The 25,090-nt window shown below is 37.6% G+C and overlaps 1 protein-coding gene across 8 annotated transcripts in view; it reads left to right on the top strand.

Annotated features, from left to right (window-relative positions):
- efr3a (EFR3 homolog A (S. cerevisiae)) overlaps window positions 1-24,158 on the top strand; it is a 145,587-nt gene extending 121,429 nt beyond the window's left edge. For 7 of the 8 annotated variants that reach the window (XM_073043289.1, XM_073043251.1, XM_073043279.1 and 4 more), the window contains 9 exons: window positions 209-370; window positions 1,935-2,066; window positions 3,563-3,624; window positions 11,011-11,138; window positions 17,177-17,265; window positions 19,716-19,764; window positions 20,508-20,611; window positions 21,167-21,216; window positions 21,705-24,158. In XM_073043289.1, coding sequence (XP_072899390.1) covers window positions 209-370; window positions 1,935-2,066; window positions 3,563-3,624; window positions 11,011-11,138; window positions 17,177-17,265; window positions 19,716-19,764; window positions 20,508-20,611; window positions 21,167-21,216; window positions 21,705-21,813 — 885 coding nt within the window. In that variant the 3' untranslated portion in view covers window positions 21,814-24,158. The remainder of the gene's footprint in view (window positions 1-208; window positions 371-1,934; window positions 2,067-3,562; window positions 3,625-11,010; window positions 11,139-17,176; window positions 17,266-19,715; window positions 19,765-20,507; window positions 20,612-21,166; window positions 21,217-21,704) is intronic. The other variant, XM_073043270.1, reaches the window with a different exon arrangement.
- The last annotated feature ends 932 nt before the right edge of the window (window positions 24,159-25,090 follow it).

Genomic DNA, 25,090 nt, shown 5'->3' with positions numbered 1-25,090 from the left:
AGAACAGTTTGTACTCAATAATTTTCTTACAAAGAAATTGCTTCTCATCACTCATTATTGAAAAACTTTATTTGAATAATTAACTTCAAAGACCAGAGCAGTACACTTTGTAATGATTTTGGGCAGTTACTATCATGGTCATGTGCATTTACTGATGAGTGTCAGTCATTAACAATTTTTGATCATAACCAGCAATTCCATTTTTCAGCAAGGACAGCTGTTATACAGGCACATTTACGTGGGATGCAAAGAAGATGATAATGGACAGAAAAATTTTGAATTCCTATTCATCATTCTCGTACTTATTACAATAGAACTGGCCAATGATGAAGTGATTGTAGACTTGATTCGTCTTGCACTAGCTATTCAGGTACAATTCACAAATACATTTAAATCTATAGTTTAGTACTGAAAATGATATTTTATAATTAGAAACTATGTTAAATTAGTGCAAATGATTGTATTAATCAAAATTGTTGTATGGAAGGAATTAACTAGGATTTAATATCTAAAACTTAAGTATTGTTAATTGTAAGCTTTTAGTTTATCATTTTAAATGTTGTTTCAGGTGATAGACTAGGCTCAGATTTCTGCAAAGGACTTAGTTGTTATTCCATTTGCAAATTATGCTCAATATCGCAGTTCTTTTCCAAAGTAAATTATGTACATAAGCTAATGCACTGGATCAAAATATTATCATCAAAAGCCATTTCGAGAATTGAAAACAATTGTTTCTAAAAAAAAAATCCACATGGAGCCTTTTATTTGTTATATTGCTGTACTATAACTTTATATTTGATTTGTAGAAAATTGTATTATTAATGCGGTTAAGTCTTTAAAATTTATGAATGAAGCTTGAGGCAGAAACATAAGAAATAACAACAGTGGTATGCCATATAGTTTTTTGAACTACCTTCAATAAGGTCGAAAGCCTAATTTGGTCTCATGTGTATTCAGTGATTCAGCACCTCCATAGTTCCTTGGCTCTGAATTCCAAAGGCTCATGATCTTCCTCATCTTCATCTTAAAAGAGCAATCCTTATTGTGAAACCGTGCCTCTTTCTTCTAGAATCCAACCACTCCATCCATCCAACAACACCCCTAACCCCTATCAATTGAAACACCCACTCAAGTCAAGTCACTTTTTATTGTCATTTGCACCATATCTGCTGGTGCAGTACACAGTAAAAACAAGACAACGTTTTTCAGGACCATGGTGCTACATGAAACAGTACAAAAACTACACTGAACTACGTGAAAACAACACAGAAAAAAAACTACACTAGACTACAGACCTACCCAGGACTGCATAAAGTGCACAAAACAGTGCAGGCGTTACTATAAATAATAAACACAGATACTGAGGCCTTGATCTTCTTTCTTGATTGGGATATGGTCAGCACCTGCATAATTTTTTTGAGCTAGCAGAAAAATCAACCAAAACTCAGTTTTCACTGGAATTAAAAATGCTTAAATTTCCTTGATATTTTATATCACAATTGATTGAAAATAACTAAAGAAAACTCGCAACCTGTATCTAGGTAGTGATTTTATTGTTTTGCAAAACTACTTAAAATATGTTGAATGACATGGATGATGATTACATAATCTACTGTTATTTGGAAAAGTAAAATCCATGTCCTCATTAATTAGAAATAATCTTGTCCTTTGCATAATTTCCTAATATATAAAACTTCCATTAGCTCCAATACATCAGAGAGTTCAATTTGTTCGTGAAAATCTCTATAATTCAGTTGTGACATTGAAGTCGCATCTTTCAGATTGAAATTCAACAATGTATTACCCTGTATTAGGAGTGAAATGTTAACACTGATCTTGTTCCTAGCTTGGACAAGATTACAGCTTTCAGAAACACTTTTTTGAAATGTATGATTATTGTTCTTATCTCTAATTTTTCAAATTATTGCTAATAGGATTTGGCAGTGACTAATGAAGATAACTTGCCCACGCATAACCGTTGTGCCATTCTATCTCTTGTGGCTGCATATTTGAACTTCCTAAGTCAGATGATTGCAGTACCAGCTTTTTGTCAGCATGTAAATAAGGTTGGTAGTTTAGCCTTCGAGACTTTTCTTGAGTTATCTAAAGAATGTGTGCTTGGATAAGGTTCCAGAGGATTATGCAATGCACTAATCAGCCATTAGTTACATTGGATAGAAGTATTTTAAAAATAATATATTTTATTGATGAACATTGTAGCCAAATGCTTTATTAAATGCTGCCCTAATGGACTCTTTCAGTGCTAAAGGTAATTAGTAAGTAATGCCAATGTGAATGATGGTGAAAATATAACATTCCTTGCCCAGTGGGTAAAGCATGGGAAGTAGTTAACAAAAATGCAGCTAGGGTTTAAATTCCTTCCTAAGAATTGGTCCTGTCTAGCCTGAGCTGAGCTTTCAAACCACATTTGTGCCATTACTAAAACTACCTTTTCTCATCACCTCCTTTACCTTGTGTAATTCCAACACTGCATCTCTTAAATCTCACTCCCATAGCAATTTTTAATCTCTAGACTGATTAGTCGAACTTGTGCTTTTCTCTTTCATTATGCTCTCTATAAATCTTGAACTCTTTACGAAACCACCTATCCATCTCTTCTTTTGTCATAGTCCATTTGCTCTTTACTGTATTATTTTATTGACTTGCATTCTTCCCTGGCTAAGTTATTAGTTGATTTTAAGGTTCTAACACATGCTTTCAAATCTCTCCTTGATCCTAACCCTCTGTATCTGTATAATCTCTTCCATCACTGGATCTATTTGATTTATTTGCATTCGTTTTAATTCTAGCTTCTGGGAAAGTAATTGCTTCATCTTGGTAGGCATTTCAGCAACCAAAGCTCAGAACTCATTCCCCTCCTAAATCCCTCCACCTTTCATTCCAACTTTATGATGCTAATTATGTCAATCACTGTTGACCAGACAGTAGGATATAGATATCCACCCGGCTTTCTCCTTAACCTGTCAATTTTTAGTTGATAATGCTCCTGTGAAGTACATTTGCACAGTTATTCAAAATATGCTATATTGTTGAACCTAATAGTTTAAAATTAAATTGACCCAAGATTTTGTAAAGTTTACTTTGCTATTCCTCCTCAGGTTTTTTACCTGAGTAAACGCTATAAACTGGGATATGCTGTAGCTCTCTAATATTGTCCATGAAAGGTGAAAGCTGTTGAGTTCTGAGCTTGGATAGCTAGGCAACGTTCTTGTATCCATTATCAGGTCTTCAGCTCTCAAAGTTAAGTTCACCAGTTATCTCTGATAGTCGTTTGGGACTGTCTGTCTGTGTTCATGCCTTTGCTAGGTAGGTCTGGCTGTTTTGTTGGACAGTATACAGTCCATTAAGACACGGGGTAATGAATACAGTTTCAGCAAGAATGGGAACTCTACTGAATAGATATCTATATTTGCACGGTATAGAAGCATGGGGGAGGGTGTGGTTAAACTAGAGGAACAAAAATCCAAAGACATAGAATTAGCAATGTATGTTTAGAATCATCTAACTTAACTACTGTTTGACTTATGACTTCCTTTTTAAGGTGATTGAAATACGAAGCAAAGAAGCACCTTATCTTCTGCCTGAAAACCTCTCCAGAGAAAAGTACGTACAAGTACAGTAGATGCTCCTTGAAAATTAATTTCTGTTTATTTTATGTAAGGAAAATGACTGTGGTATAGCAAATCTGAACCATTCACATTGGTATTCATTTTCTCAAAAATAAGTTCATAAGTAGAGAATCTTGTAAATAAGACTTAGGGGGAAAAAATTACTCCTTGTTCTCAGTTTAAAGGTTTCAAATGTATACAATATACATCCTGAAATTCTTTTTCTTCGCAACCATCCATGAAAATAGAGAAGTGCCCCAAAGAATGAATGATAGTTAAATGTTAAAACCCCAAAGCGCCCCCCCAGCTCCCCCCTCCCACACATAAGCATCAGCAAAGCATGATCTCCCCTCTCCCACCAGCAAAAAAAGCATCGCGACCCCCCCCCCCCCCCCACCGAGCACTCAAGCATTCAGCAAAGCATCAATAAAGACACAGACTTGCAGTACCCCAAAGACTACTCGTTCACCCGGTAATTCGACATACCACAGGCTCTCTCTCTCTCTCTCTCTCTCTCTCTCTCTCTCCCTAATAAGGAAAAAAGAGGCTCATTTCACAGTGAGAGGGAAGATATGACAAACAACTCGCTGATTTAGGATGCTAAAAGTCTGTGTGTTGCTTTTTCCGAGCTTTTGGATAAATGTCATGATAAACACCAGACAGCACTAAAATAGGCAGAAACGTTTATAGGAACAATCAATCAGATTCTGTCTCAGTTACGAGCTCTGTGTTAGCATCCATGCCATGGAAATGAAAATGAATTTAAAGCAATGGATGTGCCTGAATGGTCCACATAGATATGTTGTATTTGAGGATTGTAATGCCTCCATGCACTAGCAGACACATCACCACGGAGGTAAAGAGAAACTTAAGACCAATTTGTAGATGAAAGTAATTCTGTAGATTTCTCCTGAAACCAATAAAGTTATATTCATAAAGAAGTACGGGACTGAGATAAGCCCTGTTGTCTTCCCATCAATGCCAACCTTGGTAATCATTTATTCCGATCACATTTGTCCATATTATGTCTTTAGTCTTCTGTGTCTTCATAGTCAAGTGTCTCAAGGCATCTTAAATGTTGTGATTGTATCTACCTCCTCCACTACTTCGGGCTGTGCATTCCAGATACCAGCTACTCTCTGTGTGGTAAAACCCTTCTGCTTTGATTTGGTCTTAACCTCCACCCTCTTACCTTAAGCCTATTACCTCTTGTCTTAGACACTTCTCCCACCACCATGGAAAAGAAAATAAATTACTGTTTGTTCAGAATTTTCATAATCGTATTTACTTCTATCAGTTTCTAATCATTATCTCAATATGATAATTGTACTACATAGATTTTCTTTGTTTCTGATCATGTTGTTGCTTGTATAGTTTTGCATAATTTGTTCTTTTTTGTCAATGTTTCTGTGCCTGCGATACTGCTGCAAATAAGGCTTTCATTGCACCTGTGCATTCATGTACTTGTGCATATGACAGTAAATTTGACTCCACTTCAGGGGAAAACAAGCCAGCCTTTCTAACTCTCCTTGTAAGTAAAGCCCTCCAATCTGCATTGTGAATTCCTCTACTCTTTCTCCAGCATAATCTCATCCAAACTAGACCTGCACATGACACAAACACAAGAGATTCTTCAGATGCCAGAATTCCAGAGTAACACACACAAAATGCTTGAGGAACTCAGCAGGTCAGGCAGCATCTAGGGAGATGAATAAAGAGTAGATCTTTCAGGCCAAGACCCTTCATTGAGACTGAAGGATTGCATGTTTTTTGGGTGTGTTACATGACACAAGTTCTTGGTTAGGATGTAATTAGAATACAGTTGTAAAGTAACATTCCAACTCTTATATTTGGTACCCTGGCCAATGGACACAAACATGCCATATGTTTTTTTTAAAAACCACCTGTATTCATCTGTGTTGCCACTTTGAAGGAAAATGTTCCAAGAGATTACTGACTGCAAGAGCTACAAAACACATAACCTACCTTATGAGCACAGCAATATCCGCCTGAGCTGAGAATTCTTCCCATTTCCTTTTGAAGGTTTGCAGTTAATCTGCATTTATTGCAAGAGCTAACATTTTCTAAAGATCATTTACTTGTATCTCACATAATTGTAATTTAAAATTATGGAAACCTACAGCACAGACACCATTTATTTTGGTCCACCTCATCCATCTGGGCCACATTGTTTATCTACAGACCTCTGTTTTTGCTCATATTAGACCCATATGCCTGCATATTGTACCTTTCCTATCCATTTTATGCCAAATATCTAAAATCTTATCTAACTGAACACTATATAATGGATGCATCCTGAGTTCCTCAATAATGTATCCAAGTTTATACATAATTGGAGTAAAATCTCTCATTTCTTCACTCATTCTAGTGGTAGTTATTCTTTTCAGAGCTTCTCCACTGCTTTCTGAGGGATGACCAAAGTTAATACTCGTTTATTATGGAAGCTAGCTTAGTCAATCAGTGCCATATCTGACATCATTTTAGGATTATTCTTGGACTGCCTCTTCCTATTGAGTGCCATAGGCTGAATCTGATCAACTTAGTGTCATGTTTCATACTTAACTGAGCTCTCAATCAGGCTGTTTCCATTTGAAGAGTAACTTGTTTCCATCCCTGTAATTCAGCCTGCCTCTTATTTTTGGTTCGGAATGCTGTTGTTGGCTTCAATTGTTTGCACAACTTGTATTTTTCTTTCTTTCTCTTGTGCATTAATTTTTAGTCTTTTATTCTTTTTTTCTTTAATTGGGTTCGTTTGGGTTTCTTGCTTTGTGGCTACCTGTGAACAAGCAAATCTCAAAGTTGTATAATTTATACATCATTTGATAATAAATGTACTTGAATCTTTGTCTTTATTTCAGTCCACCCGTTGTTGAAGTTCTCATACATACCATAAGACATAAGAGCAGAATTAGTTCATCTAGCCCATCGAATCTGCTCCGCCATTCAATCACGGCTGATCATTTTTTTCCTCCTCCTCAATCCCAGTTCCCAGCCTTTTCCTCGTAACCTTTGATGCCGTGTCCAGTCAAGAACCTATCAACCTCTGCCTTAAATACACCCAAGAGCCTGGCCTCCAAGGCTCCATATGATAACAAATTCCACAAATTTACCATCGTTTGGCTAAAGAAATTTCTCTGCATCCCTGTTTTGAAAGGGCGCCTCTCTATCCTGAGGCTGTGCCCTCTTGTCCTAGACTCTCCCACCATGGGAAACACCTTTTCCACCTTCACTTCTTCTGGAGTTTATTTTAAAATGTCTTTCAGGGTGGCCTGTCTTGCACCCACAACTAACCAACTAATTCAAGCCTCTCATCTGTATATTAATTCCTATTTACACATCACTTCTGATCTTGCTGATATACTTCCATTATTCATCCCTGTTTCACCATGCTATGACTATTCTTGTACAAAAAGCACTGAGCAAGTCAAGTAATATTAATGTTTTGTGAAATACCTTACACTAGAATTAAAAGGATATAGACATAATAACTTTAAGATGCAGGAAAAGGGTAGGAGGGAAAGCAAAAGTGAAAAGTAGAATGCCTATAATGTCAAAGCCAAGAGATTTTACTCCTGTGTAGTTAAATGAGGTTTTCATGTTCTATCCCAGAAACCTAAACTTGCTCAAAGCTTTCCACTTTGTCTTAATCTTCTCCTTATCCTCCACTCTGTCATTGTGAACTCCAACAGACTGCAAACTGCTCTGAACTCCAATTCTAGCTCTTCATGCGTTCCTGCTTTTATTAGTTCGCATTGGCAGCTTTAGTTTCAGCTGCCCTGCCAGTTGTTTAATATGAAGAAATGTAGCGCTTTGACGGTCAGAACATGGAGGAACCATCGTGAACCCCCGCACCTCCAGATGATCCTTTGATCTTAGTATCTGAGGCTGACAATGTGGGATGTCTTCAGGAGAGTGAATCCACAGAAAGCATCCAGACCGGACAGGGTACCTGGCCACATACTAAAGACCTGTGCGGATCAACTGGCTGGTGTGTTCACTGAAATCTTTAACCTCACGCTTCTGGCAGTGTGAGGTACCCACCTGCTCCAAGCAGGCTTCAATTACACCAGTGCCGAAGAGGAGATTGGTGGCCTGCAGTTGTACTGGCATCCACAGTTATGAAGTGTTTTGAGAGGCTAGTGGTGAAATGTATCAGCTCCTGTCTGAGTAGAATTTGGATCCACTCCAGTTTACCTATCAGAGCAATGTGTCCACAGCAGAAGCCATCTCAATGGCTCTGCTCTCAATCCTGGAACATTTGGACACCAAAGATTCATACATCAGAATGTTCTTTATTGACTACTGCTCAGCATTCAATGCCTTCAACTCCTCAGAACTAATCAATAAGCTCCAAGACCTTGACTTCAATACCCTCTTGTGTAATTGGATCATGGATTTCCCCACTTGTAAATCCTAGTCAATTTGGATTGGCAAAAACACCTCCTCCACAATCTCTATCAGCACAGATGCACCAAAGGGCTGTGTGATTAGCCCCCTGCTCTCCTTGCTTTACACCTATGTCTGTATGGATAAGCGTAGCTCCAGTCCTACATTCAAGTTTGCTGATGATACCATTATTGCGTGCCGAATCAAAGATGGTGATGAATCAGCATACAGGAGGGAGATTGAAATTTTGGTTGAGTTGTGTCATAACAACTTCTCACTCAATACCAGCAAGATCAAGGAACTGAATGTAGACTGCAGGAGAGGGAAACCAGACGGCCATGAACCAGTCCTCATCAGGGGATCAGGTTAGCAACTTTAAGTTCCTCAGTGTCACTTCAGAGGATCTGTCCTGGACTCAGCACGTAAAGAAAGCATGGCAGCACCTCTACTTAGAAGTCTGTGGATATTTGGCGTGACATCTGAAACTTCTGTAGATGTGTAATAGAGAGCATATTGAGTAGCTGCATGGTGGCCTGGTATGGAAACCCCAATGCCTTTGAATAGAATATCCTACAAAAGCTAGTGGATTTGGCCCAGTATATCACGAGTAAAGCCCTCCCAACCATTGAAACTTTGCTGTTGGAAAGCAGCTTATCCATCATTAGAGATCCCCACCATCCAGGCCATGCTTTCTTCTTGCTGCTGCTGTCAGGTAGAAGGTACAGGTGCCTCAGGTCTCACACCACTAGGTTCAAGGACAGTTACTACCCCTGAACCATCAGGCTCTTGCATACACTCACTGCCCTCGTCTTTGAGATGTTCCCACGACCAATGTTTTTCACGTTAAGGACTCTTTATCTCATCTTCTCATGTTCTCATTATTTATTGGTATTTATATTTGCATTTGCGCATTTTGTTGTCTTCTGCACTCTGGCTGATCTTTTATAGTTACTAGACTATAGATTTGCTGAGTATGCCCACAGGGAAACAGGTCTCAGAGTTTTATATGGTGACTTGTGTATTTTGATAAAATTTGCTTTGAACTTTGTATTTCACTTTGAACTGTTGTTCAGGTTGGTTGCAATTTCTCTAGTGTGTTAAATTGCAATGTGCACTGTCAGATAGGTTGTGTGTCAATGTGGTCAATGGAGAAAATGGGCTTTAATTAGTTCCTTTAAATATTTTTAATCTTGACACCTTTGAGGGAAATGTGATTCTTGAATTTTGTTTTTTTTTCAGTTGGTTATCTTGTTCATTCCAAAAATGTTCACTGCTGTAGATTTTATCAAGTTCTGGATTCATCTGCCTTTTAATTTTTATGAATAATTTTAAATTTTTTGGTGCATTTTGATCAAAAGCAAACAACCCAGTTGGCTGTGTAACTCCATGCAAAATTAAAATTAAATTACATGTCAGTAGCAGTTAGTCTGTCAGTATCGTTATTTAAATAACATGTGAGCACTGATTATGCAATTCATTTCAGTGGGGAATAATGAGGTTGCCATCTTTCAATTTGCCATCATGGGATCTGTTTTTATCGAATGGGATTGAGTTCATGAATTATTTTGTACAGATTGCTTTTTAACTACACCAACAGCAATTCATTTATTGTACTCCAGACACTGCTTAATCTTTCAGCCAAACTTGTTTGAACCTCTCATGAGTGCTTGCTGTTGTTCATTCAGCTGTTCAGTCTTTTTTAAAATGATCAGTTTTGATATTGTTTCTGCAAATTGGCGGTAGACAAGAACCATGGCCCAAGGTGTGGAGTTGGTGGAAGTGTGTCATATTGAGACATCCATCCAGGCTACACTAGTGTCTCTGACTTGTTCACTAACACAGACAGCACTAAGAATCCATGCCGTCTTGTCTTAATTTACTGTATAATTATAAAGTTATGATTTCTGGGCTCCAAGTGCTGTGGATCTGGCACCAACTGAATACTTTGCCTCCCAATTTCAGATCATCTAATCTTCAAACCAAATGTAGATGTAGTGCCAATCTAATCCCAAACCGGCAATCTTTATAGAAATGTCACTCATGAACTCCCAGTGATTCAGGAAGATATTTTGTAGTCTAGTTTTCGACCACTGCAAAACATTGGATTAAACTAGGCCGATTGACATCTGACTTGCTTGCCAAAACAAAGTCTGGGTTAGAATTTGATACTGATACATCTGACCTCCTGTTCCTCTGTTGGACTTGCCACCACCCAGCATTGAAGCTTTAGGAGTCTGAGCAGAAGGACCATATCAGACCTCTCAAATTCACGCTGAATGAGATTGTCAACTGTTTGGAAAAAGTGACTTTTTTTTTTACATTGTTTTGATGTTTTTAGTTATTTGTTCATGTTTGAAGGTTCTAAGTTTCATTAAATCTACTGGCATAGCCTTTGAGTGTCTATTTTTCTGAGACACATTTACGGCCTTTCAAGGGAAAAATCTGTCAATGTCAGAGCATTCTGGGGTTATCAAGTTGATGGTATACTCTGAGCTCTCAGCACTGTCTGGAGCCTATTCTACTTTACTGTAACATCTCTAAGGAGCATGTTTAGCTAAGGTTTGGTGTCTGCAGTCATATTGTTCAGACTTGTACATTTTGGAAAATGTAACTCCAGATAAACTCTGCACACAGTGCATCCAGTAAGTAGGCCAGCTTCAGCATGATGTCATCCACCTTATGAAGCATTAATTTCATTGCTGTTCACAGGATTTTAACTGCGTCTAAAGATGCTGTCATTAAAACGCTCAGACTCATTTTAAAATGATTAACTATACTCAAAGCATTTGGGATGTAAGTAGGTGGTTTTTAAATAGCTATTTCCATTCCACATTTATTGCATGATTCAGATTTCATGACTTGAAATTATTTAACACTGAATTTCAATGAAAATTCTATATTAAAAAAACAAAATTGTATTACTGGTTTCACATATTCAGAGAATTTGTATAATCTTGTGTTTTCTGTCTTGTAGATTGCCCAAGTTCTTAGAGATACAAGACAAAAGCTGGCTTTTCTTGCAAAACAGGATTGCAGATGCACTTGCTGGCAGTGGCTACAGTGTGGACAGGCTGTCTGTACCTTATGTGCCCCAACAAACAGGTATTGCAATCTGTGTTAATGGTAATAACAGTCAAAAATGCATGGCTGTATTGACTTAATGCAAGAAGATTTGTTGGAGTTTCTGAACAAAATTATAAAATTGATCTCTTATCTGGTCCTAAATAATTCATTTTGACAATCTCTCAGTCTTACAGGAGGTGTGCTCCACTGCCTTAACTACCATCCTGCCTTATGTCATTGAGTCATAAAACACTACAGTACAGAAACAGGTCCATTAGCTCATCTAGTCTGTGTCAAGCCTCTAATCTGCCTCTGCCCATACCCTTCCATGTACATATCCAAATTTTTCTTAAATGTTCAAATCCGCTACTTGCACTACCTTCCACACTTCCACCTACCTCTGAGTGGAGAAGTTCCCTCTTATGTTCCTCAAACATTTCACCTTTCACCCTTAACCTATGCCCTCTAGTTGTAGGCTCATCCAACCTCAGTGGAAAAAGCCTGCTTGTATACCCCTCATAATCTTGTATACTTCTATCAAATCTCCTCTGAATCTTCTAGGTTAGAAACGTAGAAAACCTACAGCACAATACAGGCCCTTCGGCCCACAAAGTTGTGCCAAACATGTCCCTACCTTAGAAATTACTAAACTTACCTATAGCCCTCTATTTTACTAAGCTCCATGTACCTATCCAGGAGTCTCTTAAAAGACCCTATCATATCCACCTCCACCACCGTTGCTGGCAGCCCATTCCATGCACTCACCACTCTCTGAGTAAAAAACTTGCCCCTGACATCTCCTCTGTACAATAAGTCCCTCTTGTTAGATTGTTATTGATTTTTGTTTACCAGAGTTCTATTTACCAAGTGTGCAACACTACCACCACTTCTTATCTGGATGGTGTGAATGTGCACCCGTTACTGTATAATATTACGGTAATTCTCACTCTGCCAGCTTATAAGTGTGAACTTGGAAATCTTGGAATCTTTGACTTGTAAATCCTGTACATCTTATTTTTAAGGTAACTCATTTTTTGTTTATTTCACTTTTAATGTTTATCTATGAACCTGTAATGCTGCTGCATTAATGCTGCTGGGATCAATAAGTATTTGTCTAAAACTCTGCACTCTCAAAATTTCACTTTTGAATGCCTCCTACTTACCAAGTACACCTTTGCCAGAAAACAGCCTGTCCCAGTCCACACCCACCAGATCCTTTCTGATGCCATCAAAATTGGTCTTTCTCCAGTTTAGAATCTCAACTGGAGGACCAGACCTAGAGTATCCTTTTCCACAATTACCTTGAATCACTAGATTCAAAGTGCTCCCCTACAAAAACTTTTGTCATCTGCCCTGTTTCATTCCCGAATAGGAGATCTAGTATCACATACTCTCTCGTTGAGACTTCTATGTACTGATTAAGGAAGCTTTCCTGAACACATTTGACAAACTCTTTCCCACCTAGTCCTTCTACAGTGTGGGAGTCTCAGTCAATATGTGGAAAGTTTAAAATCACCTACTATAACAACCTCGTTTCTTGCAACCGTATGCGATCTCTCTACAATTTTGCTCCTCTAAATCCTGTGGACTGTTGGGTGGTTTATAATACTCCTTTTCTTATCCCTCAGTTCTACCCATATGGTCTCACTAGACAAGCTCTCCAGTCTATCCTGACTGAGCACAGAACTCTGAGTAGTAATGTCACCCCTCTTCCTTTAATCCCTCCCGCTCTATCACATCTAAAACAATAGAATCCAGGAACATTGAGCTGCCAGTCCTACCCTTCCTGCAACCAAGTCTCACTAATGGCAACAATGTTATAATTCTACGCGTTGATCCATGCCCTGAGCTCATCTGCCTTTCCTACAATAATCATTCCATTGAATTATACGCAGCTCAGAACATTAGTCCCACCGTGCTCAACCTTTTATTCCTGACTTTTTATGTAGGCTTAGCAACATCTTTCTCCACAACTGCTCCATTATCTGGCACTCTGGTTCCCACCCCCTGCAAATCTAGTGTAAAACTCGCTGTACAGCACTAACAAAGCTTCCCTCTATGATATTAGTCCCCCTCAAATTCAGGTGCAAACAGTCTCTTCTGTATGGGTCCCCCCTTCTCTGGAAGAACATCTGAAGCACTCCCTCTTGTGCCAACTCCTTAGCCAAGTTTTAAACAACATGATCTTCCTATTTTTGGCCTCACTAGCACATGGCACAGGTAGTAACACTGAGATCATTACCCTAGAGATCCTGTTCTCTCCTTGAACTCACTTTGCAGGACCTCAGCACCCACTTTACCCAATGCCATTGGTACCTTCTGGCTGCTCAGCCTCCCACTTCAAAAATACTGTGGAATCTATCCAAAATATCCCTGACCCAGGCACCCAAGAAGCAACAAACTATCCAAAAACTTATTCGCGTCCACAAATCCTCCTTTCTGTCCCTCTAATCAACAAATCCCCTATCACTATAACTCACCACCTATCCCCACTTCACTTCTGAGCTACAGAACCAGATTTGGTGCTGGAGACCTTCCTCTGCTAGGTCATTCCCCAACAGCAAGATCCAAAGCAGTGTACCTGATGTTGACTGGAACAGCCACAGGGGTACTCTGTCCTTGCTGCCTATCCCCTTTCCCCCCCTTGAAGGTCATCCAATTACTGCATCTTTTCGCATTAGATATGAATGGTTTGGTGATGGAACTGATGGCTTTGTGGAGGGTCAGGTATTGCTGACCTGCAGAAGGTCTAAAACAGATTCAGAGAATGGGCAAAGAAGTGGCAGATGGAATACCGTGTAGGGAAATACATGCTTATGAACTTCGGTATAAGGAATAAAGGAATAGACTATTTTCTAAACGGAAGAAAATTCAAAAAGCAGGGGTACAAAGGGACTTGTGCAAGATTCCTTACCAGTTACCTTGCAAGTTGAGTTGATGGTAACGGAGACAAATGCAATGTAAGCATTTATTTCGAGAGGACTAGAATATAAGAGCAAGAATGTATTGCTGAGGCTTTATAAGATATTAGTAGGATAGCACTTAGATTATCGTGAGCAGTCTTCAAAGGTTCATTTTATTATCAAAGTATACAACTCTGAAATACTTCAATTCTCCAGGTAGCCATGAAATCAAGAAAGAAAAGGAAGGCAGCAGGGTCATCAAACCCCAAATCCCCCCTCTCTGCAAAAAAAATGAACAAAAACAGAACAGGCACATCAACCCCCAAATCCTGCACAAAAAATAATGAGAAGATTGGGTGAAAAAACACAAAATATAAATACAATAAGACTGAATAAAAGATTATAATGTCCAAGTCCACATCCAAAATGCAGAAGAAACTGGGCAACTCTTCCTGCAGTGGCAGGCTCCTCCCTCTCTGGTAGCGTAGCTGATACTCACCCTCTGCACTTGTGTCAATCACTCGTCGCTTGAATCGGTGAAATGGAGCCAAACATTGGCCTGCGCCCCACCCTGCAGCCTGCCTGCTATGAGGTTTGCACATGCTGCCTCTGTCTCTTGAAATCCTCTCAGAAACTGCGGGGCGCTGGAACACCCAAATGATCTCCAAATTTCCACACTCACATTGATGTTCTGGTTGCTGTCGCTGCTTTAATTGGCGAACATTGGAAGCGATAATCAGTGAAATGGGCTCAAACATTGGCTCACGCGCTATCCTGCAGGCTTCTCGCCACTGAGGTTCACTCATGTTGCCTCTGCCTCTGGGATCTCAGAGACTGCAGAGCGGTGAAGGGCCCAAACAATCTCCAAACAGCAAAACACGGGCTGCAACAGTTCCAGAATCACATCCAAGATGAGAATCAAATGTAAAAGATATAACAGAAGTGAAAAAGATGGTTCCATGATCTAACCAGAAGTCGAACAAAGGAACGTGGTACGCAGGCACCATCGTGACAGAACTTGGATAAGTTTTGGGCCCCTTAGAAAAGATGTGCTCTTATTGGAGTGCATCAGGAGGTTCAGGAGAATGATCTGGGAGGGAATGGGTTAATGTAAGAGGAGCTTTTTGATGGCTCTGGGCCTGTACTCACTGGAGTTTAGAAGAATGAGGGGGTGATCTCATTGAAATCTATTGATTATTGAAAAGCAAAGGTAGTGGATTTGGAGAGAACAATTCCTATACTGGGTGAGTCTAGGATCAGAGGACACACCCTTAGAATAGAGGGACATCCATTTAGAACAGAGATGAGGAGAAATTTATGTAGCCAGAGGCTGGTGAGTCTGTGAAATTCATTGTGATTGGGTATATTTAAAGTGGAGGTTGATGGGTTCTTGATTAGTAAATGCATCAAAGGTTACGGGAGCGAGGACAGGAGAATGGGTTTGAGAGGGATGATAAATCAGCTATGTTGCTAATTCTGCTCGCCAGTCTTATGATCTTAAACTCATGCCTTCCACCTTCTCAGACCTTTTATCACTCCATTTTCTCTGCACTTTTAAAGTCTTTATCTACAGCTGTTCTTAACTATGATGAAAGTTAATTACATTGAAACACTAACTCTGTTTTGCTCTCCTCAGATGTTGTCTGACTCAGAGCGCTTTTACTAGTTTCTGTTTTAGTTTACCTTTCATCCTCATCCAGGATCTGAACAGATTTATTTCTTGAGTACTTGTTTGATCTGAGTTCGTTATAATGGTTTATCATTTTCTCCATATTAAAAAAAATCTCAAGAATCATAATTGCACTTTGATATGTTGTACTTGTGTGCATGGCTCTTCATAATATTTATTTAATTGCATTAATACGTTCACTAAACACTACCTATCTCCCAAGTTTTAAGTACCACAATCAAACCACCTGAAAGAACGTTGTTTTCTAGACTAAAATGTCCCAGATAATTGAGGGCTTTTATTTTGGATATTAAGTTAATGGCTTTCATCTGAAGTACTTTTAGGCTTTATATTGCCCACAATATCAAAGGAATGAGAAGTTAACGCAGTTATTTAGCAGTAACCTTATTGAACATTTAAAGCTTAATACTGTCCCCCATACGTATGGTGAAAACTGTTGATAAAACAATACAAAATATATACAGTATTTGTTTCCTTCTTGGCATCACATTTACATCATAAATACTTGCAAAAATAAAACTACAACAAACTATATTACATTCAAGTACAACATACAGTCAGAATCTACCTACGCCATCGACTGGCTTTAAATACACTTCAACACAAACTATCCGCAACTCTTTAAATAACAAAGAACATAAACTTTATCAACCGTCATTACTTTTAACAGAATCAGCGTTAACATTTTTACTTCAACATATCGATTATCTTATGGACTTACAGCGTTGCTTCCATGATGTTTCTAGTGCGTAGAAAGAAACTTTTCTCGCGCTGATCCTGCACACACAAGCCCCCTCCTTCCCGTTTCTCCAAACCGGTATTTTCCCACAAGACGCGGCAAAATCGGGTGTGACGTCATCGCATGCCGCGATATATCACAGACAACGAATTTACTTTCAACAACCTTAACGTTAACTAGAAAACGATTACAAACAAATTACTAAAGCGAAAATATAATAAACTAAACAAATGCCTTAAGGGCAACACACATCGTTAAACTCTTTTTTGCTAATCACAGTGTGCAGCGATATTACCAAATGTCTTCCATACATTTTCAACAAACTACACCTTCAAGTATGAATTAGTGTGGCAAGATTCACCATGACCACTTTGGTAACTTGATACTATTGAATGCTTAAATGTTTGACAATAGATATTTTTTGCGATTAGTATTGATAAAGCATTAAAGGGTAGGTGGCTGGCATATATAACTCTTTCCTGAGAAATATAGTTATTCTGTCTAATGTTTTTATCAGTCTCAAAATGCAGTTTTAAACGAATGGTAATAATGGGTTTTGAATCCTGATTAAATCTAAGAAAGCATGTGATACTACATTATTCATCGAAGAATAAATCGTTGTACATTTGGATCCTAAAATACTTTCCAACATGTCTATAAGTTTTGTTCGATTGTTCATAAATGCTTAATTGCATTTCATAATTTAAAAGAACATCTATTTACATTGCATATAAATGTTTTTTAGATGAAGATAGACTGTCCAGAAGAAAAAGCATTGTTGACACAGTGTCAATCCAAGTTGACCTCCGTGATGTCAATGTTCCACAGGACAAGGTAAACAAAGCTTGTTCCATTATTCCTGGCTTTCTGCTACTTCTGTGGTTTAGAAGACAAGAAATCTCTTTTCTTTATGTAAGGTAAATGCTTGTCAAGTAAATAAAATTTTTCTTGCCAGTTTTCACCAAACCACCTTCTCACCCAATTCCCAACAATACAGTCTATATAACTTTCATCTTAAAATCCAATTATTTTGATTTCTTTGGAACTATATTTTGGGGTCTTTGCTTAAAGGCTCTCCGGTGTAGAGAGATGAGGTTTGTTTATTTATTTATCTGTCTGGTTGTTTATTTATTGACATGCAGTGCGGAGTGGGCCCTCCAGCCCTTCAAGCCACGCCTCCCAGCAATCTCTGAATTTATTCCTAGCCTAATCACAGGACAATTTACAAAGACCAATTAACATATCAACTGCTACATCTTCGGAACGGGGAGAAAACTGGAACACCTGGAGGAAGCCTGTGTGGTCACAGAGAAAATGTGTAAAGTTCTTACAGGCAGCAGCGGGAATTGAGCCCATGTTGGCAGCACTGAAAAGTGTTGTGCTAACCACTATGTTACCATGCCACATCTTTCCTTCTGTTAAAGCCAAAGCTCCCCCCCCCTGCAAAATCACCCAAGCTGTGCCGGGTTAGTTGGGGAGCAATGGTAGTCAGCAATCTTGAGGAATTTCCAGAGATGTTTGATCAGGACTCTGGGCCACTCAAGGACATCAATTTTCTTTATTTGAAGCTACTCCATGGTTGCTTTGGCAGTGTGCTTTGGATTGTTGTTTTGCTGAAAGATGAACTTCCTCCCGGTTTCTGGCAGAAGCTAGCCAGTTTCAATTCAGGATCTCCCTGTATTTAGCAGCATTCATCTTCACATTAAGCCTGAAGAGCAGTTCTTGCTGCTGAAAAGCATCCCCATTGTATGGGGCTACCTTCACCATACTTTACAGTAGGGATGGTGTTACCTGACAGGTGCGCAGTATTAGATTTACGCCACAGGTACCACTTAATATTGAGACCAAAACGTTCCGCTTCAGTAACATCTGATCACAAGATCTTCCACGCTTAAACAGTACCTTCCAATTGATGCTTTGCAAAGACTTTATGGACAAGGATAAGCTGGGTTTTTTTAAGCCAGGGTTTCTTCCTTGCCACCCTTTGTGCAAGGCCTTAGAGATCGTGGAGCCATGAACTTCATCTCCAGTATCAGCCTCTTAATTGTACAACCTACTCAGGATGACTGTTGTGTCACAGTAGCCCCTCTTACAAGTGCCATTCTTTTCTGGCAACTAAGTTTAGAGGGATGGCCTGACCTAGACAGTGTAGCTGTGGTTTCAAAATGAACTGCACTGAGCTCCGAGATATGTTCAGTGCCTTTGTGATGGTTTTGTATCCTTTCCCAAATTTGTGCTCCCTGCCTTGCCTTGAATGCACTTTTGTCTTTGTCTGGTTTGGTCTGCTGAAAACCTACTATACTGTTGGACCTTATGAAGAGAGAAGGTTTTTATTCAGGTGATCCTCCAATTTTCTACGTCAACATATTGGGTAAGGTAATATACGGTATTACACCTGAGGAAAGGTAGCACAGTAATTACAAAAGGAACGGATACTTTTTTGACCTCAATTTTGGTTTTTAATTTTTAGTAAATTATTGACAGGTTTTGGAATTTTCTTTTGATTTGACATGGCATGCAATGTTTTGCAGATTATCTCAAAAAATCCTACTTCAATATATTTTAAATTTAGAATGAGACAGTAAAATGTGAAGATAGTTGTGGGGCTGAATAGACATTATGCTATGAATTCACTTGTCCGTATTGATGCCTGGCTGAAATAATTGCATTTTTGGAAAAACTGGCTTGTAAATTTATCATCAATGATAAATCATAGGAAGAACATTATTTAGCTCATCAAATCTGTCCCCTCAAAATCCTTTAACTGAGTTGGTCTCTACTTTCCCCTAATGCACTCACATCTTGTTGCTAATGGCTCACTGTTTTGTAATTCATTCTGTCATTGGTTTGCTTGCCAACCACCTGAGAATGGTCAGTATCTCTACCTACTGTCTATACCCTTGATGACTTTTCAAGCCTCTATCAACTCCTTTGTAAAAGAGAATCAACCCTGCTTTGCTAGTTGAGGAAGAGAGGTGGAGGGCTTTCATTTGCAACTTTCAAAGGAAACTTTTCAAATGATGGTCTCTGGAAAGGAAAGATGTGAAAGGAAAGAATGAGCGCAATGTGTTGTAGATTTGTCTGGTTTCCTCCAGTAAATGAACTATATAAGAATAAGATCGGTATAATTCCATGCTGTTAGCATTCTGTGAATCCACACAACTAAAGATGCTCATCCTAGAATTGTGCGGATTAACTACTTCTGCAGATCCTCAGTGGCCTTCATTCCACTTTAAGGAATGATGCATGATTTGATTCAAGTACTTTTTATTTATTTTCCACAGGCAAAGATGGTTGAAGAAATCACCTTTGAAACATTAAAGAAAGCTATCGGTATGTGTAATGCAAATAACTGCAAATTGTTGTATAATGTGGCAGACCTAGGGTGGACAAATTACTAATAAAATGGAAAATCTTTGATCTGCGCAAAATTTGATTCCCGATTTTCCATAAAACATAGTTTCTTTAATCTTTTAATGTTATTTCTCTCAGTTGATTAACAGATTGCAGTTATTAACACCTGCCATCTAATCCTCATTTTATAACTTTTCTTTAAACTACTTATCATTTTGTAAAAGACTTGTCTTTTAGCCATTATTGGAAATAATCCATAACATGGTATAATATTCTTTTACCAATTTGTTTCATAGTTTTTTCATATTTTCCTGACCATCTTGATTTCTCAATTGAGAGCTACAGGACAAACAAAATGCATGTGTCTTTAATTCCAGAAGAAATCTGTATTTAAAATAAACTTGTGTAATCCAAGTCCACATTTGTTTGAATTACTTTACAACCTGGTTCTGGAGACTTGGGTGTGTAAATAAAGGCAAATTTAGGCAAGTTATTGTTCATAGGCTTGTGTTGCAATGTTGATTAGGTTCTAGTAAACTGTTCATAGATTAAATGTAGCAGAAAGTTATTCTAATATTAGTGAGTCATTTTGGATAATTTGTGACTGAATTTTACTGTGTATGTCAATGTACATGTGATAACTAAATTAATTTGAATTAAACTAAGAAATTGAAATTTTATAATACACTTTCCTGGCTTAATTCATCCTTTCTGTAAATCAGATAGTCAAAATCTTGAAGAACAAGAAAGAGAGAAGCGACGTCAAATAATTGAGAAGTTTCAGAAAGCACCATTTGAGGAGATTGCAGCTCAGTGTGAATCCAAGGTTAGTCAAACATCTAATATAGTGCAAACACAGCATGTAATGCTAATAAAAGCAAATCTGTTTTGTTGCATTTCATCTAGTAGTGTATTTAACATGCCTCATCAATGCTCTGTTTATTGCATTCTCCTTCCAACTGAAAACATCATTTTCTTTGTGAGAATGAGCAGCCTAGTGGTTATTGTGAGAGATTTCCTTTTTTTTTCAAGCTACTAATCTATAGTTGCATGCACATTGTAGAAGGGGATTATGTTCATTTTGGGGTCCACTGAAATTAGAATATTTCAATACATTTTAATTAATGTGTGAGCTTGAAGGATGATGTATATTTTTAAATGGTTTTCAATGAATAAGAACCAAAATTGTCTTTGCCATGACATTCAACATTATTGCTATAGTTTTTTTTATAAGAGGGGGAAGAGATATCTGGGAAAACTCCAGTTACAGGACTGGTCTTAAAGCTTGACTCTTTCAAAAATTATTGTAACTTTATACAAAACTTACTAAGCTTTTGTCATTAGTTTACTTCTCACAATGTCCTATTTACGTCTCTTTCAGTCAAACTTACTTCATGACAGGCTTGCAGAGATATTTGAATTGACAATAAGGTGAGTGCTTGTGTAGGAGTAAAAGTAAAGTAAAAGTGTATTTACTTTGTTTTGGCCAACTAATAAATAATGAAGTTTTTAAAAAAACTGAATTTCCAGTTATTACTGAGCAATTAGAGATTGTAACTTGTACATGGGATTACTTTGTTATTAGTTTCTGATTTTACCAAAAGTGAAGAATCTTTATCAAATTGTCCCGTCAAATACCAATGTGTGATCACCTCATAACTAACATTTCATCACATTACTAAAGTTGCACTGTTGTCAGTAGAATTGCTCCTGGGCATGATGTGGACATCTTCCATATTTGATCTGAGTTTTTTATTTAAATATAGCTTTATTAAATTGAAATAATAGGAACTATTTTTTGAAAATATTTTGCCTTTATAGCACAGTAAGGATGTGTATTCATTGAGTTCTAAATGTCAGAAAATAACTTTTTTCAAGGTGGGAAGTAAGTCAATAATCTGATGTGGAATTTTCTCTAGCAGACCGCCTCCAAGTCCATCGGGATCTATGAGTGTGACAGCCGGCCACGTTCAGTATCATTCCATCCCAGTCTACGAAATGAAGTTTCCAGACCTTTGTGTTTATTAGTTGCTGCTTCTGTTTGGATGCCTCTATTGATTTATATCTTGTGAAATATTTTCACTGAATCTCTCAATAAATTAGGTGAGCAATCAGTTATTTATTCGGGCTTGCTGGCCTGGTGATCATTGTGATGTGCTCTATTATGTCTAAATGTACAAGTATCAGGTAGTGTAAGTGTGTATTTAAAATCTTGCTATTTTCTTGAGCAAAATACTTTGTTTTACCCTGCAAGAGGTCCACATTCAGAACTGTAAAAGTGTCACCAGCACAATTAAGCATGACTTTTATATTAAAATACAGACTTCATCAAAAAATTGTGGTAACTGTTTTTCATAATTTCTCATATTTGTTAACAAGAACTTTTAAATGAATTTCTGTTACTTTTGTTTAGCAGCATTCCAAACTTCTAAAGATGTAACAAAACGTTTACTTGTTAACAATTTTCAGTTCTAATGTATTCTCCAAACCATGCACATTGAGTGTTGTGGATTAATTTTATTCACATTTGGTACCTAGAATTCCATTTAGATGGTTAGCATTCAATATATAGGTAAAATGAAATTGATAGTATCAACTTGTATACCAGCTAGAGATTCTGTATTACCAAGTAGCAGAGTACTGCAAAGAGTAACGAACAAATCTGCGAGGGAACTATTTCCAATGTACATATGAAAGTTAATTGCAGATTTCAGCTGATTACTTTTTAAAATAAACTGAACTTTTCGGATATTAGGTATACAGGATTACAATATCTCTGACTGAAGTAATATCCAATAAATCCTACTTAACAACTTTTCCGTTGCTGTTCCTTTCAATTACACCTGCAAAATATCCAAATTATGGTTAGTTTATGCATTTTAATAATTGACCATTAATAGATATTGTATAAACCAGGGGATCCAAACTGCTTAATGCTCTCCACTACATTGTGTTTTTTCCTCTGCATCCCTCCAGTGAGTTAAAGCTATATTTTGTTTAGCAAGTAAAACAACTTGAGTCAATGTGCCATTAAAAATGAATGTAGTACAAAATATAGTCTGAATCAATTCACCCTGCCTGGCGGTTGTGTGCATTTACATCCGATCTGTGTTTGTCTCTGGACCAAAAGTAGCTGCAATTAGTTTACATTTGTATGGAGAATGCTTTTTTTTGCATTAACATTTCATAATGCATATTTTTAAATGGCAAATTCTCTGTGCTCCATCCCCTTTATTTTTATTGTACCTGGAGTTTGAGCATAAGCTGCAAATCCAGCTTATTAACTAAAAATATGGTACAAATTTGTTAATGCATAATCTCTTATTAAGAATCTGGACTTGGCTGTTTTTTTATATCATTTTGAAACCCAACATTTTTAATTTGTTTCAGTGCTTTTAAGTAATTCTGGAGGGTGTGACATGAAATGTTTAAACTGGCCCAGTGCATAGATAAAGCTGAGATGCTGAGGTTAAAAGTATGTATGTAATACATATTTTTTTTGTATTAGCTTAAATATTTAAGATGTGTAAATGCAGATTTACAAGGAATACTAGATAAATCAATTGCTAGTTTTTTTTGGAGCTTTTGTGAAAACTCACCGATCAGCCACATTTAAAATATCAATTTTGGGAGTGGCAGGGTTATGTTATTTTATAGTAGTGTTGATATTCATTCCTTTGCTATTCCAATGAAGTTATTACAATTAAACTTGGTGCTTTTTGTCTTGTTTAATTTTGGTTACATTTACTTTCAATTTGAAACTCCATATACTTTTAAAAATAATAGGCAAATTGCTGCCTGTTTTTGGTCTTCTACATTTAAAATTCTGGTAACTGTACAATGTGAGAAAAGGCTGCATTGGACAATTCTCTCGATTGGTAATGTTTTTTTATTAACCAGATAAATGGCAAACATAAAACGTTTCAATGCTGAAACTGGACTTGATTGATACTGTGAGCAATAGTAATTTTATATTGGTTGAAGTCACATACTTGCATTAAATGAATGTTGTGACTTTTAGCATTTTTGAAAATACCATTTGTTCTTGAGTAAGTTGTTTTTAATGGTATCAGTGGATTGTTCGTGAATTTATAACATATGACCAGAGGTGATTCTGTTTATAAAGGCTTATGGACAATATTTCTTAAAATTTAGACTGCTTTCATGCATGTGCTGAAACCAAGATCATGTGTGATGATGTATTGTGTAATCCTAGTCACGTGTTATGTCTTCAGATAATGCTTTATACTTTGAATGTATTTGTTCATTTTAAAGCATAGACATCTATGAATTCAAACTTTATCAACCTTCAGAAATATTATAAACTTAATGGGATGTAAAATGTTGCACAATTAAAACGATGAAACAAATAATTTTGTTGTATCTTCTATTTTTTTCATTATAGAGATGGGTTTCTCAATGCATGATTGATATTATGAAATTATGCAGTGACAGGTGAAAATTGCAAAACAATTGCCTTGCCAATGTGTTCAAATATTAAGCAGGAGAATGACATGACATGTTATCGGTCTTAATTATACTTCTTATACAGTAGCTTTTCAGATCTCTGAATTTTATGTAAGATTTTTGACATAATGCACTGCTATGTTCTTCCTCATGGTAATCTGCATGCCTTGATCTTATCTCAGTGCAAAAAGTCACAAATGGAGCGTAACTGCGTGCTTCTGCACTGTTTCACGTGTATGTGAGAACAGACTTGTCAAGAGTAGAAAAAAAACAAAGGTGAATGCATAGAAACTATTTTTGCCATGAACCAAAGTTCAAAGCATGTATACTATATACAGCCTTGAGATTCTTCTCACAGGCAGCCACTAAACAAAGAAACCCAACAGAACATTTTTTTTAAAATAAACACTGCCAAACACCCAATGTGCTGAAAAAGCAAATCGTACAACCAATAAAAGTAAGCAAACATTCTGAATTGGAGACAGGTAAACCTCGTGGAACAACCAGCTAAACACTGGCCTGTTCCTCACCTCTGGCCCCAACACCCTAACCTCTTCAATCTGGCCCAGCACTTAAATTAGCCACACCTCAGGTCGTTTCTTGTTCTTGGACCCAGGCCCTGCTTCTTAAACATTCTCAGGCCCAATGTTAAAATCAGCCAAACAGTGGGTTGTTTTGTGATCTTGGGCCTGGGCCCTGCCTCCTCGACTCTGCTGCACCTTGGTTCTGCCACTTCTAATTGTCTCCAAGTCGGCACAAGCAATGGCCAAACATTCACTCGTTCCCTGCCTCCAGGCCTGGGCTTGGCTGCCTCGATTTGGTTCATGCACGCCACACT

This window comes from Hemitrygon akajei, chromosome 1 (genome assembly GCF_048418815.1).
Source record: "Hemitrygon akajei chromosome 1, sHemAka1.3, whole genome shotgun sequence".
In the NCBI taxonomy this organism is placed as follows: domain Eukaryota; kingdom Metazoa; phylum Chordata; class Chondrichthyes; order Myliobatiformes; family Dasyatidae; genus Hemitrygon; species Hemitrygon akajei.
The sequence above is the reverse complement of the archived record's forward strand: the minus strand, read 5'-3'. Positions and strand labels throughout refer to the sequence as shown.